At 42.5% G+C, this 19668-nt stretch overlaps 1 protein-coding gene across 1 annotated transcript in view; it reads left to right on the forward strand.

The window, feature by feature from the left end:
- Positions 1–1698: 1698 nt before the first annotated feature.
- The window catches only part of exoc4 (exocyst complex component 4), a gene marked incomplete at its 5' end in the record, with an annotated part of 29721 nt that continues 11751 nt past the window's right edge, over positions 1699–19668 (forward strand). The window contains 6 exons of the mRNA XM_071542785.1: positions 1699–1835; positions 3428–3583; positions 5421–5599; positions 14430–14574; positions 17815–17993; positions 18421–18580. Coding sequence (XP_071398886.1) covers positions 1699–1835; positions 3428–3583; positions 5421–5599; positions 14430–14574; positions 17815–17993; positions 18421–18580 — 956 coding nt within the window. The remainder of the gene's footprint in view (positions 1836–3427; positions 3584–5420; positions 5600–14429; positions 14575–17814; positions 17994–18420; positions 18581–19668) is intronic.

A 19668-nucleotide genomic window follows, 5' to 3' on the forward strand; every position in this document is an offset into this window, starting at 1 on the left:
AAAAGGTTTAGACTCTGATATGTGCCTTTATTCTCTGCCAGGCTATGACGGGCACCAATAAACTAAGCAATAATAATAAATAAATAAACAATAAAAGTGCTAGCCTCTGTTTGCCGATGCCTCTACTTTTGCTTTTGTTTCTATCTCTCTTCTAACTACCAAATATAGAAATACATGGGTCATTCTCTGTTTATATATTAAGTTATTAATTCTTTCCATTTTACAACCTGTTGACAGTGGAGAAAGTGCGAAATGTGCAAAAGTTGACACAGGAAGAATAGTAAAGCACATTTTATACTTTAACGAAAATAGTGTCTCTGCACGTAAACTGGCACTATTTGACGTGTATTTGGGGTTGAAAAGGTGTTGTGTTCCTGCCCAAGAATCTCAACTTCGCGTCGAGTCTACATTGAGTCGCAAGCTCTGATTGGTTGATCATAGGGGCGATCATCCAACTCCTTGCTCAAACTGCTCCAACACATCCCATTCCTCCAACTGCATCGCTATAGTGGCATTCATGTTTGTTTTTACCACGATACAGCAATATGAATTTTTTTGAACACTGCCACCCTGTGTATGGGATTTTAATGGCATGCTACGCGCACATCAATGCAGAAGTATAAAAACTTAAATGTAAGATGTAAGTATTCATCCATCACTCTATGAGTGATGGATGAATATCCTCCTGTGCTTAAGTTTGCCTCTGTGTGTTTGTGTGTGCTTTACCCTACACCAGCCACTGTACTGCTCTCATAGTGCTAGCTACTTTCAGAGTGAGTGCGGCCAGCCTATCTAATAGCCGGTTATCACTATTATTGGAGTTGTTGGAGAGATTGGTAAGTGCTAGGAGCAGGCAAAGTGGAACATACTGAGTTGTAATCTCATTTAACAGCTCTTGAATTGCTCAAAGGTGTGTGTTTTGGAAAGTTTGCTGTGTGTGTGTGTGTGTGTGGGGACATGAAGTCGCACCGCTGTTCCCGGGCCAGCTATTAGTCACGCAGCAGTGGCTAATCTGTAATGGCTGCTGTCACAGCCTGCCGTGGCTCCTGGTGACGGGTGTGCTGTGTGACATGCACACACACTCAAAACACACACATACTCGCACTCTCAGAATGCACAGAAAACAGTAACTCAGAACACACACACCCAAACACACACACATGCACACACGGTACCCCAGCCGCAGGTGACAGACAGACAGACAGACAGACAGGTGAATTTAGAGTCATCCTATTACATTAGCTTTATCACAGACCAGATCCGACCTGACACCCTCTTCACCTCAACACCGCTGTTCTAGAGACCTCCTGTCATTTTCTGTGTCCAGTTCTTTAATAAAAAAAAAAGGTTTGTTGTGAGCTGTGGAGAGACGGACAGTAGAAGGAAGTGGACATGGTGGGTCAAGGGCATTAGCATTCATGGTAGAGCCTGTCTGCTTTACACTCGATTTCCATTAGTGGTGTTATATTCACAAAAGACCTGAAGACGTGTCTTTGTGCTGCGAGGGAACAATTTTATACACTGCACCATAGAAGACTGCTGAAACTTGTTATGTTGGCAACCTTTATGATCCAGCGACCATCTTTTGTCAGTACCCTAGCTGAACTCTTCCATTACTTCTCTCTCTAAGTAAAAACAACCAAACACCCATCAGTGAACTCACTCTTGCTCTTTTTCCTTTGCTCTCTCTGTCTCCAGAGCACGGTGGTAGTGGAGAAGTCCATCCAGGATCTAATGAATCTGATGCAGGACCTCAGTGCCTACTCCAACCAGTTCCTCGAGATGGTCTGTGACAAGCTCAAAGAGTACAAGGACATCTGCAACACGGCCTACAGGTAAAAGAAGGGAGAGGCTGGTTCCACTATCCTTAAATCACCAGTGTGGGTCACTAAATGAGGAGCTGTAGTCCAATTTAAAATTATTATTTGTTTCACCATGTAATTTAAGTTGTTCTAATCACTTGAATAGAAAGTTCATACAATCATTTTTGTGTTGAGTAAGATTCATGATCCTTGGACGAGTGGAACCTGATAAAACCCCCTAACGCACAATTAAAAAAACAAAAAAACAAAATCGATGTGGAGACAAAATAAGCATTCTTATCTTACATTTTTCTATTTTACATTTTAGGCATTTAGCTTATACAGAGCACAGAGTGAGCAGGGGTTGAGTGTCTCTCTGAAGGACTGGACAAAGGTGGTTGTGGGCAATGAACCTGAATGTTTGGGTTAGTCCCTCTAACCACTAAGCTTCGGTATCAGTTTTCATTCCTGAAAACAGATACCTGGTTTTCACCTCACAACAGCAAAATGCTGTTTCAGAAGTTTTTCCACCCCCCTAAGGAAAAGTTCAGGAGGAAATGCTGATGTGCATTGTTTATGAGCTTTCCACAACAGGGATGAGTTCCTTTTATTGGTATATAAGTATGTTCTTGTTAACTTTTTTTTTTTTTTGAGTTTTAAGGATTGAAGTGTCCACAAATGGATGATTCCTTCTTTTTACACACATGCAAACACACACACACACACACACACACACACACACACACACACACACACAAACACACATTTGCTTTGTGAGAGTCTATTCATCCTCCCCTGGGAGCATGTAACACCTGGCCAGGTGAAGGGAGGGCTAGAGGATATGGAGGGATGTAGTGATGAAGGGGCCAGCGGCAGAAGAGAGGACTGATGGACTGCTGGGTGTCCATCTGGACACTGCCACAGGTCAGCCTCGGTCTCACCGGGGCCTCCGAGCGATAAAGACAAGCCCAACAGAGGCTGCCAAGGAGTGCGTGCGTGTGTGTGTGTGTGTGTGTGTGCAGTGTGTGTTTGTCTACCTGCGTGTGCATTTACACATAAACAAGTATCTCTCTCTCTCTCTCTCTCTCTGTGTGTGTGCGTGTTTGTGTGTGTGTGTGTGATTGCAAAACCCAAGAGAGCTTGTGTCTCAAGTACAAGGTATTAGTATGATATTAAATGCAGAGCCAAGCAGTTTCTCCACCCCAGACATATGCAAACAAAGCAAAAACATGTTGGCGGTCTGCCCCAATTCTTCTTCACACCAAATCAGAGCTGCTGTAATTATGTATTATATGTCAGTACAGATGCACACAGGCCATGCGAGTAATTGCAGCGTACAATGAACTGACTAGCAATGGTCCTAGTCTGTCTTTATGCCCATTAGTATGGCATAGTTATTCATCTTTACCTTCTTACACTGTTGACAGCGGAGACAGCCAAATATATATGATCATTTATATAACTTCTTGAACTGTGTTTGTGTGCATTTTGTTGTGTGTGTGTGTGTGTGTGTGTGTGTGTGTGTGTGTGTGTGTGTGTGTGTGTGTGTGTGTGTGTGTGTGTGTGTGTGTGTGTGTGTGTGTGTGTGTGTGTGTGTGTGTGTGTGTGTGTGTGTGTGTCTTCAGGGGAATAGTCCAGTGTGAAGAGAAGCTGACCATCAGTGCTTCCTGGTCGAAAGACGAAGACATCAGCCGTCTGCTCCAGTCGCTCCCGAACTGGGCTAATATGACCCAACCCAGACAGACCCGACAGAAGAGAGAAGATGAAGAGGACTTCACCCGGTACACAAACACACACACACACACACACACACAAATGTAATACACTCAAACCAGCACATTCACAATAGTGTACACTTGTATACTAGTGCATAAACACACACAGACAACTTTTCATTTGTATGGACTATGCTATATCAAATATACATAAACATATTGTATAGTACTAAAACACCCATATTCAAGCAAGTGGGGTAAACAAGTACACACACACACACACACACACACACAGACAAACGCTTTTGAGCAATCACGCAAACAATCCCTCCTTCCCGTCTTTGCTCTTTTATTCACATATTATTGAACCCTCCCTTGTTGACTAAGACACAGCCATAAAAGAAGTCATGATTGCTCTTTTAAGCACCATCTATCTGAAGGAAGCGAGGAAACGAGGGATGGAAAAATAGGAAAATAGAAGGAAAGGAGGGGGGGGGGGGTCAGTCTTATCGAAATTGCCTTTGAATGTGCACGCTCTTCAGGGAACGCTGGCGCCCATTGGAGCGGAATAGTAAAGTAAATAAATAAATTGGTTATGTGGCCAGAGAAAGTCAATCTGTTCTGTGCTGCCCCCCCCCCCCTCTCTCTCTCTCTCTCTCTTTCTCTCTGAGACACACATACAGACACACACACTTAGTGAGCGCAGAGATAGCAGGAAAGAGAGCATAAGGCTTTTTGATTTGAGAGCCGTGGACGTTTTCATCACTCTGAAAGGGGGATTAGCTTCCATGCGACTGGCAACCCAGTGCTTTGATAAAGCCACATTAATAAGCTGCACATGCTTGTGTGTGTGTGTGTGTGAGTGAGAGAGTGTTTGTTTGGCTGTGCATTTGGCATTTTGCCCCATCTGTTGTTTAAAGGATCCTGATCTTGTGGGCATCCTGGTGACTCAGGGGGCCGGTCCACATACCATGTGCTCTCAGCACTGTGGGTTTTAGCTTCCCTGCTCTCTGCCCATCTTTTCTGACACTCCGAAGTGAATTATGCTGCCAAAATCTGAAATTCCTTTAAATATAATGAACCAAGGCTTTTTGATCTTTATTTCTTTGTGTTTTTCCACTCTGTGTGAATCTGTTTGTGTTCCATCTGTAAATGCTCCCCACCTCTCCCACCTACTGTCTATCTAACTACTAGTTGTTTTTTTCTGACTCTCTCCATCTTTCTAAAGCAACTACTCTTCACCATCCCTCCCTTCTGTCCTTTCTCTCTCTCTCTCTCTCTCTCTCTCTCTCTCTCTCTCTCTCTCTCTCTCTCTCTCTCTCTCTCCTCTCTCTCTCTCTTTCTCTCTCTTCTCTCTCTCTCTCTCTCTCTCACAATCTCCATGCACCACTCCTCACTCACCTCTTCTAGTTTCTCTGCAACTGGTTTACTTTGGGATGTGTGTGCATCACTGAAGGGCAAGACCTGAATTCAGCAAGCCATTGTGCACAGAAGTGTGGAATTGTTATAACACACACACACACACATTCACACAGCCAATTCCATCCAGCAATCCATTAAATTCATGCTTTTGAAAATTGAATTCAATTATAGCATTTATGTAAGTCATGCACTCTGTAGACCAGACATTTGCAGTCTGACCAGCAAACCCTTGATTGATAATTGACTTCAAATAAGTTATTACTGTGGACAGATTATAGGCTCTTCCACAGCCATGCCTCAAAATCATCAGAAATGTATTTGTTGTAACACTTATTTGATAGTAGTCATTGTGTATATAGGATATTTGATGGTGGCAGTGGTTATTATGATGACAGTGATGGTCAAATTATGTTTTTCCTTCCCTACAGTATTTTTTGTCTCCCACCCTACATCGTTCACTCACCCTCTCTCTGTCGTCCAGGGCGGCGTTCGCTAAGGAGTCGGAGGTGCTGACCGGTAACCTAGGAGACAAGCTAATCCCCCAGAACGAGATCCTGCGTGACGTCAGTGACCTGAAGGCTCTGGCCAACCTCCATGAGAGCATGGAGTGGCTCGCCAGTCGCCTCAAGACCTTCTTCTCCAGCCTGCCTCATGCCACTAGTGAGTAGGGGAGGCTTTGTGTTGGGTGTGGGAGGGGTGTGCAGGGTTTGTCCTGCCATAAAATGGGTCTTTAGACGTGTCCCTGTTGTGAGGGTCAGTGCCCACTGTCAGCGTCCATCACTGATGCTGAAGCTGAAGTCTCTCACTGGCCACTTTGTCATTTTGAGCGCTGTTGTGGTAATAGCCTAAAGTTTATGGGTAACATCAACTCTTCTCCTCATCTTCTGCTCTCCCTGCTGTCTTGGCAAAGAAAGATATTATTACTGGTGTCATCCTTCTTTCCATAATTAAGCTATAATATTAATAGATAAGTTGTGCATAGCCAAATAGCTGTAATATCAACAGATAATAATACAGACTGATTGACAGGCTGTATGCTGATATTTAGTCTATTGATGTAGCCTAGTCATTTGGATTTCCCTGACTCTAAACTCTATCTCTAGTTACTGGATATCTTAAAAGCAATTATCCCTTGATGAAGTTGAATTGAGCACAACAAGGTACTATCACACTTTTTGACACAAACACTGGTGCACACCTTTCCTGCCTACAGCCAAAGCGGAGACGTCTGTTGCTGTTGCTGCTCTCAGTGAATTACCTTATGGTGTCATTGATTATGCATTCTGATTATGCATTCTGCTGGTCGGATGGCTGCATTGCGCCAAAAGTCAAATGATTTGAAGTGAAGGCTTTGATGGCTGCCAGAAATTCTCCTATGCAGGAAAAACCCAGTTATATGTTTATGTATAAATGTGTGAAAGTTCATGTGACATCCAGCAGCTTGTGGCAGCACGATGGTGTAGCTTCATGGTCAGTGTTCTGCAGTTAACCTGACCTTTGACCTTCCTGTGGAGGGGGGCAAGGAAAAACACTAATTTCTCCTTTGAGTATCATAAAATACACACATACACTACAGGTGAGAGAGTGTGTAGGACAGTGTTAATTTCGTAAAAACATATATATATATGTATATTAATGCCAGGTGTTAAATGCCTTATGCAGTGTGTGTGGGTTTTGAGCATGCAAGGGTTCATATGACACATGTATGCCTTTGATTCTCTTTGCTATCCGTGTATATTTTAACACATATATACTCTACACAAATACAACACACATGCACACGGCTACACATACATAGACATGCATGCACAGCAACCTGTGGAGTACATTTAGCCTAGTTTGTCAACAACAGATGGGTTGCTTCCCATACATTCCACATACTCTGGCATACACATCTGTCCAATCTCCTCTCTGGAGGGGATAAATGCACACGGGGAACGATACAGGTTCTGATTGTACTTTTCGCCACTTGTCAGTCTGGTAAATGCTGTATACTAAACAAAAAAAAACTTTTAAAAAAAAATAAGAAAACTAAACAAGATCCTAGCGATTCTGCCCACCACAAGGAGCCAGTGAGCCATGACATTCAGTAACTTCCATTTCGACCTTAGTTTGCATTTTGTTAGGTGTTGAAGAGGCTTTCATGTAATGTTTCACAGCTATTGTTTTTTTTTTTGTTAGCTATCCCACTGATATTTTACAGTATAGTGCAATGTTACCTCTTGGAGATTTTTTTCAGGAGACAATTCCACCAATTTCTCAGAAGGTGCAAAGGAGTCCACCCACACCAAGTACTAATTGGTCAGAATACCTGCCAGACTCAAAAACAATATCTCCAGAAGAATATGTATATATATATATATATATACATGCATTTTTTTCAAGCCTGAATTGCACCTTTTCCGACAGATATGGATGGTTTAAATGAGATCACATTCAGGGGCATGGAGTTTTCTCTTCCCCAGCTACTTTAGTAGCAGCACTTCTTACCTGTGCCTCATTAAGTTCTTGTTTGAGTGTATTATCACACACTCATTACCGTCTCCACTGGAGTTGTCAAAGAGCACTTTACACACACACTCATTATCCTTGGCTCTGCCTCTGCGTGTGTGTGTGTGTGTGTGTGTGTTCGTGTGCATAAATGTCTACCTCTATCAGGAGTCTAAAAAGTGTTTCACACATTCCCCACAATACACATTCATCATTTGTGTATTGTTAATCACTGATCAAAATTAGATGTGTGTGTGTGTGTGTGTTTGTGTGTGTATGTGTATGTGTGTGTGTGTGTGTGTGTGTGTGTGTCCGTCCATCCAACACAGTCTTGTTAATCACTGATCATTACAGTGGTGTTTTTATCCTCATTAGCGCACTTAGCGCGTACATGTTCAATCTCCTAATAAAGATTTTAGCATCTTGTAATATCCTTCTTCAAGTCTATATCCTTTTATTAGCTTCATATGAAAGCAGTCAGCAAGTTGTTACTCCCATTAATGGGCATCTTACAGTAAGGTCATGTTTGTTTTTATAGCTTGCAGCGCCAGTCTTTGTTTTGTTTTTGAGCCTGGCTCTTCAGGAGTTTGAGTTATAGGTGGAAAATAAGTTATTTTCTCATTCCTTCAAAACTATAAATGTACAGTATGTCTGCTTTATTCCAGTGTTTATGCAAATGTCAGAAAACCTTTTACAGTTTCACAATGAGTTTAGAAGTCTTGTTTAATTGACACATGTTTATGATGTCTTTCTATTAAGCTCATTCATCTATTTAAGATTTAAGGGTTTAAAATGCCTCCAAGCTGAATTTCTAGATTTGGGTGGGGGCATATTATCATTCTTGACATAATGATGCTACGCTTGTCTTAAAAGGAGTTTATTTGTCAGAGCCCTGTTTGGTTTCTCTTGTTGAAACACACTTGCATTTAGATATTTGGTAACCACTTTGTTTGTATTTATCACTTCTGTAGTTTTTAAGTATATCTGTTTTCACTTTCAACACACTGAACCCCACAATAATCACCACATTTGATAAAAATGGCATGTAGAAGTTTTGTCACCTTTCTTTGCAGAGCCTTCTCATCCACATCTGTAGTTATTGTATTACAGTACCATGGAGAAACTTGTAGCAGTGTTCACTGTAGTACCTTGGATTTCTGGCACAGCTCTGTGAAATTATGCACCCTCCCTTGAGGTATAGACAGCTTTAACCTTGTATCAGTCATTGTCACAGCTCTCCAGCTCCAGACCTCTGATTGCCCATTGAGCTTTTCCTATTTTGCTGTCCCATATCGCAGCTTTCCTTTTAGACATAAAATAATTAAATGAGACTTTTCAGATTTTCTTATTCGGGTTTGACTTTGTCTCTCTCTCTCTTTCAGACTCTTTCCTTCCCTCTCTCTCATGCCAGCTCTCTTCGTCTGTTCATAGATAAGAATTCAATAAGAGTACGGGCGGGGACGTGACATAATTATCATTAATTCTGGCGGGTGGCACTAATGGGAAGGATAGGGCAGTCACTTATCATGGTGGGACAGCCTCCGTATTGTTCATTATTTAGTGTTTGCCAAGCTGATGACGGACTACGTGTGTGTGGGTATGAGTGTGTGTGTGTGTATGCGTGCGTGTTTGTGTGTGTGTGTGTACATAAGCATGCACTGTGTAAGATGGGACTAGGGTATGGCAGGGGAAAAGGACCCCACCTTATCTCACCCTCCACCCCCCCCGCCCCACGTCCATGCCCCTCCAAATTGGATTTTATATTACAGAGGCAGTCAGGTATGAACAAGTCATTTTCCTCCCCCTCTTTCTTGCTTTTTCTTTCTTTCTTTCTCCGTCTGTCTCTTCCTCATCCCAGGAGTGTGGACAGTTTTTTTTTTCTTCTCTGAGTGGTAACAGCCTGGAAGATTAAGGGGAATTTTCAGTCCACGGCTGGGTGATCTTTGCAGTGGACATTTAGTTTGATCACCTTCCTATGTCATTGGACCCTGCTGGATGTGTAAAGCAAACATACAGTACACACACTGCTGTGCTCTAAGGCCGGAATAAGGCATGGAGATTAGCATGATAAATGCACTCACACTTGATCCCTCCATCTTCTTCAAGGTGCTGAATCTTAATTCTATCTTAATTTCATTCAGCAAATGTGTGTGTGCGTGCACTGAATGTGTGTGCATGCGTGTGTGTGTGAACTTTTGTATGTGCAAGCGTGCCTGTGCGTGTGCATGCAATGAGGACTACTGGGGTGTGTGTGTGTGTGTACAGACAGACACTGGCAGACACTGATGGTGATTGGGCGTGAAGGTGGCAGGAGAAAGGGTCTTATCGCCCATCTGGTCGCAGCACTGGACACCTAATCCTCTGTGACAATATTTACCTGAGACCGCACACGCACACGCACACGCACACGCACACACACACACACACACACACAAAGAGACACACCACACACCCAGGGGGCACTGCCAGCATGACAGCCGTTTTTTGTTGACTGCTGTTATGTGTGTGGGGCACTTCAGAATTTGGGGCATTTTTTTTTTTTATATTTGCTACATGTCTGGCAGCTCTGTTGTACCCTAGTGTACTGAAGATGTACAGTATCTGCATACATTTTATCTGAGTGGTTTGTGTGTGTGTGTGTGTGTGTGTGTGTGTGTCTGAGGCCAAACCATCATTAGGTGTGTATCTTTGCCTTTCCACATGCAGCAGCTGTGTTTGAATGAATTGAAGCTCTTTAATCTGTGCTGCAGGGGTTCTGGACAAACCTCTGTGTCTCTATCATCTGGTCTCCCTTGGGAATCACTTCCTTTCTTTCTTCAATAGTTGCTCAGCTATGAAAGGCTCAAGGAAGCCTTTATTTTTTTTAACCTTGACTGTGGCGAGCGTAGGTCTTTCTCCTCTAGCAATGAGATTTTTTATTTTTCTTAACCCCTATTTATCCAGGCAAGTTGACTAAGAACACATTCTTATTTACAGCAAAGGCCTGAGGAAGCAGTTGCAATGGGAGCCATTTTTTTATTAAACGGTAGAAATATTTTGCTGTGTTTCCTCCATATGTAATTTTATTCCATATTTTTTTTTTTTTTTTTTTTACCTCTTTTGACTGCTCTTCTATTTGCAAGACACCTTTAAATGTTTTTTAGGAAGCTATTGCTTTTCAAAATCTCTCTCTCTCTCTGTCCCTCTCTCTCTGTCTCTCTCTCTCTCTCTGTCTCTCTCTCTCTCTCTCTCTCTCTCTCTGGTCAGAAGTACAGATCCCTCTGTCTCCTAGTGCAGATGTTCATCCCATACCAGAGGCAGCAAAATAATTAACTCTTCTCTCTTTCTCAGTCGGTCATTTATGAATCATTCATCATTCCACCCCTGCAGGATATACCGGCCTTTGCTTATCTTTCTCCTTTCTTTCTCCCATTCCTCTTTTCTGTTGAAGCATGTTGCATTTTGATTTATTTATTTGTTTTTACAAGAAACAACTGGGTCAGGGTTTTTATTAAATGTCCGGCTGCTATATTTGTTAATGCCACCGAAAATGTCAAATCAACTTGTTTTCTTATTTGGCTTCTTTCTTAATCTATTATGTGTCCTTAATGACAAGCAGAGCCATGAGAGCATCTTGGGTATGTGTATGTGTGTGTGTGCCTGTGTGTGTGTGTGTGTGTGTGTTTGTGTGTGTGTGTTTGTGTGTGTGTGTTTGTGTGTGCGTACGCATGTGTGTGTGAATTCCATCACTGATCTTCTCCCTTAATGTCTGCCACCCTCATCTCCTGCAGATGGCAAGCAACAGACGTTTCCCTTAGATGGGATTGGAAAATAATTGGATAAGCGCAACACACACACACACACACACATACACGCATGCCTACACATGAGCGCACCTACACATGAGCGCATAAATAAGTACACACCACGCACATACGTATCCATATATTTAATCATGCATGCCAAACGCACAAAGACCTTATAAATAAGAGATGGGAGACATTCGGTTTGAGGAAAAAGAAAGGAGAGGGAAGCAAAGGGAGAAAAAAAGAGAGCGAGAAAGTTGTCAGTCAGGACCAATGAGTCGTCTCCTTTTGCCCGTCTGTCCCTGACTCTAATGGTGCCCCCATGCTGCGACGCTTCCCTCGCATCATCAAAGCAGCACAGCCTGGGAGGCGGCGGGCCTCTGTGTGTGTTTCTCTATGTGTGTCTGTGTGTGTGTGTGTGTGTGTGTGCATTTCTGTGTGTGTCTGTGCGATTGTGTGTGTGTTTCGCGGACACCCCCTGGAGAGACCTCCAGCAGTATGTGCCACAGCGAGACCTTTATTTTTTCCCTTCTGCTGCCAAAGTGAGTGAGTGTAATGCACATGAGAGGAAACAGAAGCCTTCACATCACACACACACACGCACACACACAGGCACACATGCGCACATACACACACACACACTGGGAGAGAAAACTCTCCCACACACAGAGCAAGCAGAGAATCGCTCTTACCCTTTTTCTCTTTCACACACTTACACACAAACACAAGGTAAGAGAGAGAGACACACACAGCAAAAGAGCAAATCTCTCTCATATACACACAAACACCTGCTCTCTTCAAAGGTGCATTAAGTAAGATTTTTACTCATGTCACAAAATGACCATAATATATCTGAGGGGGTTTGATAAGGTTGTTGATCAATACCAATGACTCAAATTTTCAAAACTCACTTTCTGGCCCGTACTCTGTTTATTTACTAACTAATTAGCTAGCCTGCTCATCTGTATTGTGAAAATGTGTCAGTTACAGGCCACCGTAAGCTTCCAGAAACCTGTTGATGTTGTAATTCCTTTTTTGCCAATAGAGGCCGATAAAAGTCATAGAAAAATGCAGCTTTAAGGTTGATCAGCTCTATAGGTACAGTATATCATATTGAGTGTGGTCACTAGTATGAGTGGCAATGTTGCATTTTTAATGCTGGCTTCTTTATCTGTTAATGATCTTGTAAGCTGACCAGGGGAAATTAAAAACATGGGCTAAATACAATCAAAGGAAGTCAAATAATATCATTATGCTTCCCTCCCTTGAGAAATCATTGTGGATTTTTCCCTGTTAAGCCCACACCTGTTTATTGTCTCCATGGCTCATTTAGGATTGATTAATTGTGGTATTGCTAGACCAATAAATCCATTCATGGCTCTTATTCTTATGGAATAGTGGAAAATATCTCCACCTCCAAGGCAACCACAAATGTAGCTGTCATATGTTCTTTTGGAATAGCAATGAATTTGATTGACATTCTCCTTTAAATAACCTACCAGTCGTCACATAAACCAAGTCTTCTTGCCAACAGATTTCTCCGGCAGGTCTTTTATTTCAGTTTCTTTTTCATTGTGACTTGAAGCTGCCTGTTAAAGAATGTCTGTGACTGCCGCAAATCTTCCAGTACTCTTTACCTCTTTGTGCCCCCACATAACACACAGCACACAGGCACACACTATCAAGAGGTTTACCCAAGGAGACAGTTAATTAGCGAGTGACTTCACAGATACATGTAACACTTGTACGTACACAGACACACACACACACACACGCACACACACGACTTTAAAAGGAACTACAATCTCCAGTCTTCATCTCTGCATGTCAAACACACTGGCCATAAGCGCAGCTGTCACTGATGTCACATATGTGTGTTTGCTTTGTAGATTGGACCACCATGTCACACACCTCAGAGCTGTTTGCCTAAGCCAATGGCCTCTCCGCTTATCAGGGGCCAATTTAAAATGACTGTAATAGGGACAGAGGCACACCAGTGCATACACAAATGTACACACACACGGGCACAGACACACAAGAACACACACCATGCAGGGAATCTCAGACTTACATGGCTATAGTGTGAGCTTTTTTCCTCTTTCAAATAAACATAAATAAATACTTTATGAGAATGAATCAATGTACAGATTTTGACATGGTTGCCAGATTATTTCAGTCTCAGTTTAAATTTGGTGCCACTCTGTATATCTATGTGTGGGTGTGTGTGTGTGTGTGGGTGTGTGTGTGTGTGTGTGTGTGTGTGTGACCTTCGGAAGGGCAGGAAGAGTAACTGGGGAGCTGGCCCTGACTGCGGCACATCGATCGTGGACCCCTGCGCTTTCCCGCTCAACAGTCACTCTTCGTACACTCACGCACACACACACACACATACACACATACACACACACACACACACACACACACACACACACACACACCGCCTCATTGACCAAATAGACTTACATATGAGTGACGGGGCCAATTTCTCTCCCTTTCCTCCCCTTGCTAATTTATGGCCATTGATCTACACTGGGCTGAATTTATATACACTCATCATGCTCCCTTGCCCTCTCTCTCTTTCACACACACGCACACACACACACACACAGGTCTTTTGTGTGTTTTACAATGCGGTGCACTGACACATGCTCCTGCTGTCTCAGCACAAGTGACAAGAAGAAAGTGCAAGAACATGCTGAAGGAGGTTTCCACAGCTGTGTGAAGTTTAACAACTTGTTTTCATATGTGTGTGTGTGTGCTGGTGTTGTTTACCTGATTATGTCAATACATATACAGTATATGCACCAACACGCACACTTCTCTTCCCTAGGGGTATTGACATGAATTGCGTACATGTCTGTCGTCAAGTGCAATGCAGTATATGTGCACACATACAGGCCACAGTAATAATGATGTAATGATGTCTATATGGAAACTTGCCTTTCTCTTGACCTTGACTCTGACCACCCTCTACAGGGGGGTCAGAGGTCAATGTCAGCTACAGAGCAGTGACTCTGGAGCTGGTAGGGGTTCAGTGTCTTGCTCAAGGACACTTCAGCAGGGCGGATGCTTGTCGACACGGGGGCTCGAACCTGAGTTCTCTGGCTGAAGAACAGTCTACCTACTCACTATGCCACCCTGCTGCCCCTGTGTTGTGTATTTGTGTGTGTTGATACATATCTTGTTCTATGTGTGTGTGTGTGTGTGTCATTCAGGTGCGTCTCCAGGCTCGACAGACAGCCAGGTGGTGGGTGAGAGTGAGAGGAGCAGGGAGCAGATTCTCCAGACCCTGAGCGACCTGTCCAGAGGCTTCCAGGACATCGCTGACCGCTGCCTCCTTGCCCTGCACCTGGAGGTCAGGTACGCAGAACGAACACACACATACCTCACAGGAATAGGAGAAATTGAAAACATACACATCAATGTTTTACATCTTCAGGTATTTTAAAGCACGGGTAGGTCTACACTATATTACAGGATTTCAGAAACGTAGTTTAGCAGTATCATCTTCATTAAACATTACCATTCCTTAAAATTTATTTTTTTTTAAACGGCTTTTGTGTGAGGTCTTTAGCTATTTTTACAGTTATATTGTTTTTACTCTTGTGATGGCTTGTGCTTTAATGTTTTAATTTATTTAATGTGCATGATGTTTGATTTTTTTCAAAGTGCTATGCAGAAGAAGCTCATTAGTATTTTTAAAATGCTGCGCCAAATATCCATTAAGATATCCATTTGAGACATACGTTCATCAATTTGTTAAATTTCTGTCATCAAATTTAATTTTATGTTGTTTATTAGCTGTTCTTCAGGGGGTTCATATGGTTCATATTTAGCCAATGCATTAAATTACACACAGTCTTTATGCCAGTGTGTATACCTGGTAAGAGATAAAGAGTTGGGTTGTAGATTGATGTTTCATTGCAGGTTATTCCAGGCTAGTGATCTGCTTCGCCCAAACTAACCAGACTTTTTGAAGCGAAAGAGTCTTGGAAGCTAATTAGATGTAGCCAAAACCACGGAGTCAGTAATTAAGAGGATGATTTTGTTCCAACTGAAACACCTACTCTCTCCTCCTTTGCAAGCAATTACGGGTCCGTATGTTGATACCACTCATCTGTCACTCCACTGAGTGAAATGCCAACTGTTACAGTTTAAATGAAATTATTTTACCAACCAGTTACCATGGTCATACCACTCCATCTTAGAGCAGATATGATTAAATCAAATGGGCAAAAAGAGCCTTTGGCATGGCAATTCTGCCCAAACTAACCAGAGCGTCTGCGCTGTGTTTTGTGTATGTGATTTGAATGATGATGTCCAAGTTAATTTACCACACAGTACTTGTTCCTTCCACTAACACTAATAGACCTCCATCATCCCTCTCTCCTTCTCTCCATCCCTCCATCTACCACTTTTTCCCCTCAGGGTATTGTGTAGCTTATGCAATATTGTTTATGATTGGAGCAGAAAGCCCTCCCTGAGGCTGATGTCTAGCTATATGCTACACTCCATTGCCTCTCCCCATCTAGCGAATTTCCCCTGATAGTGGTACAAGCTAAATGAAGCCATGAGAAAGAGAGCAAACGAGGAAGGAGGAAGAGATGGGGTGGGGGTGTGGGGGTGTGTGTGTGGGGGGGGGGGGGGGGGGGTTAAAGGGGTGGGGGTTAAAGAAGGGAGAGGGAAGAGAGCAAGGTAGCTAAGTACGAGAAACGAGAGACTCGGGTTTAGATAGAGAGAGAAGGGGCAGAAATGGAGGCTCTGAAAAATGGGAGTAGATGTTGGTTTTGCCTTCGGGGGTGGAGGCATTCACTCGTATCATTTATAGCCTTCTGCTCAAGGCACTGTGATTGTGGCATTATGAGAGTATTGACTCCTTATGTCTAGACAATAAAGAGATGTCTATGGAGCTAAACTTAATCACTGAGGACCTGTACCGGAAGTCTTTAGATGGATAGGGAAAAAGTAGACATAGGTTAAGATTCACCTTATCCTATCTAACCACTTTTACCCATCACAGAAATAGAGATAACTACGTCGTAAGTCATGACATCCATACCATGTGACCATTTGTTTGTTTCTCATAGATTATTGTTCTTTGCATTTAGAGCGTAAACATGTCATATTACATAATAGGGATCAAGAAATTATTTTGTTTGAATTATTATTATCTTGCAATCAGAAAGTGCATTTTAACTTTTTCTGGTGTAAAATCTCCTGTAAAGTTAAATGAGTCTGGGTTCATGTCAATTTGTCACATATAGGGGGCAACCTAGGGACTAGGGAAGTGTGAAGTATGGTAGCCAGTTCCCAGACCAGCTAGGACAATCTGGGCGAGGAAAGTGAATTAGGTACCGTTGGGCAAAGTTCTTAACCCACAATTACAATTATTGGCCAACAGTAGAAGTCTGTGGTTGTACTGGGCAGACCCGAGTCAAATAATTATATGAAATACTTAATAATTTAATTTTCGTCAACCTGAAGTGCCAGGTGGGTGGGGATTGACTTTTAATACAATTCTATTTTTGGGTGGGAAAGTTATCATTCACAGAACAGTATTTTGGAAGCTTTCAAACATTCTCTGATTGGATAAATTTGGCCCGATGTTAAATATCAATACATGTGACAAACTCCACACATCTGGCCCTTTAAACATGGCAAAACAAACACTGCAAAACAACAAAAAGTACTATTTGACCCAGGTCTGGTAGTAGGGAGTTCCCAGATGTGAATGTCTAACAGTGTGAGTGGCAAGCAGGGTGTGTGCTTAGTCATCTTTCCCTGGAAAAATCAAGGTAAAAAAAAAAGTAATTTCTAAAATAAAGGAAACACTGTAATCCAGTGTCTTATGGTGTTTAGCCACCACTGGTAAGAATAGCTTCAATGTGCCCTGACATTAGATTATCTACATAGTGCTTCTATGATGTCACATGCATTTCCTACCAATATGGTGCTTTACCATATACACAGCTCATTGGCTGTTGACTTAATTTATTATAATCAGCTGTTATTTTCCTACCAAGATGGCCGTGTGGTGATGTAACAGAATACTATGAATAGGTGTATGAAACCCTATTGGAGGCATGATTCACCATTATTTCTGGACATGAAAGAGCTGTCTACAGAATGAAGTAGACTCATAGAGAACGGCAGGCTGCTGAGTTTCATCAGATGGCCTCAAGTGGAAGACCTTTTTATAAGATGAATTTACTAGTTGTCCCCAACTACTATGATATATTATATATTCAGGGCTGAAGACTATCCAATGAAATACAATTTCTTCATTGATATATCAAAGCACAACATCCTTGTCTGTTTTTACCTTTCATTAGACATCTACAGTGTACTGTTTTCACTGATTTTGCATGCTATCTTGTTCTCTCCAAAATAGAAAACAGAGAGTAATACTCCTTTTACCCACTTTTCTCCCTCAACCACATTCCCTCTCTCTGTCCATCTCTGTCCCCCATAGGCTATTAAGTTTTATCACAAGGGCTTAAATGGATAGAGAAGAAACTGAGACATTTTATATGATATGTAATTCTACCATCTAATCCTCCACTCTCTCTTTCCTCTCCCTCTCTCCATCTCTCTGTCCAGGGTGCATTGTTTCCACTATCTGATCCCCCTGGCCAAGCAGGGCAACTATGCCATTGTGGCTAATGTGGAGAGCATGGACTACGACCCGCTGGTGGTCAAACTGAATAAAGACATCTCAGCCATAGAGGAGGCCATGGGGGCCGCCCTGCAGCAGCACAAGTTCCAGTACATCTTCGAAGGTCAGTGTAGGCCAGAGGTGCAGCGGAGGGCCAACCCCAATTAAATGCAGCACACCCACCTTTATATTTGAGATATCCAGTTCACCCACCCCTTTTTCAAGCTAAAGTAAATCTTTATGATATGAATTCACAGTGTGGAACGGTCAACGATGAGGTAGTTGTCGATGGGAGTGTTTACGATGGGGTTTGAAGGTAGAAGACATAGGGAAGACTGGGGTTGGCAGGGGCTGGAAAGGATGGGATGGGAAAATGGATTGGAGAGATGAATGTTGGTGAATGGATTTTGGAAGAGATTTTGTGGTAAATGGAGGATATGACTAACGAGGAAACCTTCACTCCCACTGCTTCCCCCTTTCTCTCACCCTACAACCCTCATCCTCGCTCACTCCCTCTCTCGTTTCCTCTCTCGTTCCCTCTCTCCCTCTAGGTCTGGGTCATCTGATCTCCTGCATTCTGATCAACGGGGCCCAGTACTTTAAGAGGATCAGTGAGTCTGGTATCAAGAAGATGTGCAGGAACATATTTGTCCTGCAGCAGAACCTCACCAACATCACCATGTCCAGGGAGGCCGACCTCGACTTCGCCAGGTCAGACAAACTAGTGTTTGACCAATATGGGTTTGTGATTAGATTGAAGCTGCTGATATTTTGTGCCAATATTCAATATCTTTAAGTTTGAATTGCTATTTTAATGCCTTTTTTTTTTTTTTTTTAATTACGAGTATTCAGTTTCCCCCAGAGTTTTATTCTTGTCAGGGTGAAAATGCATTTAGTCCATAGACTAAAACTCTCCATTAAAACCCAGGATAATAATAATCATAAAAATAGTAATATCAACACATAATGCATACTTGTGTGGAACCGTTCAGGTTAAGGATTTTGCATAGACAATCTGAGTGTAATATTGATCAATTATACAACAAAATATGTAATCAAACAAAACCACATCGTACCCATCACATCAGAAATAGACAACACTGACTGGCCAATAAGCAATTTTTCAGCCTATATAGGTTGATATATTAGTCTAACCCTAGTACACTGTCACTCAGAGACACACTGACACACAGTATGTCCTCAAGTTCAAACAGCAACTATGCCAAAGAGGTAGACAGATGGTCAAGCAGATCGTCAAACACACTGTGTGTCTGTATGTGCGTGCGTGTGGGTGTTTATTTCTTATTTATACATCTATGTTTTGTGAATCTACCTGCTGCTACCCAGTGCTGCCCGGCCCTGACAGCACACCAGTGCTCTGATACCCTCCTGAACAGTACATGAGGGAGGGAGGGGGAGTGGGAGAGAGCAGGAGGGTGGAAAGAGAGAACAAGACCGAAAGAGAAGTGTGATTCATAGTATTCATGATTTCTCTCTTTCACGTGTTGTTTCCCTGACAGGAGTGAGAATGGGAGAGGAAGGGGTGATGGAAAAGATAGAGAAAGAGGGGAGGGCTTGGGGTGAGAGAAATTGAAAAACGGAGAGAGGAAATTATTGAAAAGGTGAAGCTGGAATGAGGATGGTATGAGAGGAGAAAGACAGGGGTAGCATGAGAAACTTTGTCAGTTGGAGGCTTGAATTGCACAAGGACATAACAGTTTTTGTTTAGAGGGATCAATGTGTAATCTCTTTCTTTCTCTCTCTTTCCCTCTCTCTGTCTTGCCCTTCCCCTCTTCTTT

This window comes from Centroberyx affinis, unplaced genomic scaffold, assembly GCF_046629955.1.
Source record: "Centroberyx affinis isolate AG114_WGS23_722 - 3 ecotype Tasmania unplaced genomic scaffold, CSIRO-AGI_Caff_v1 ptg004184l_1, whole genome shotgun sequence".
Classification (NCBI taxonomy): Eukaryota; Metazoa; Chordata; class Actinopteri; order Beryciformes; family Berycidae; genus Centroberyx; species Centroberyx affinis.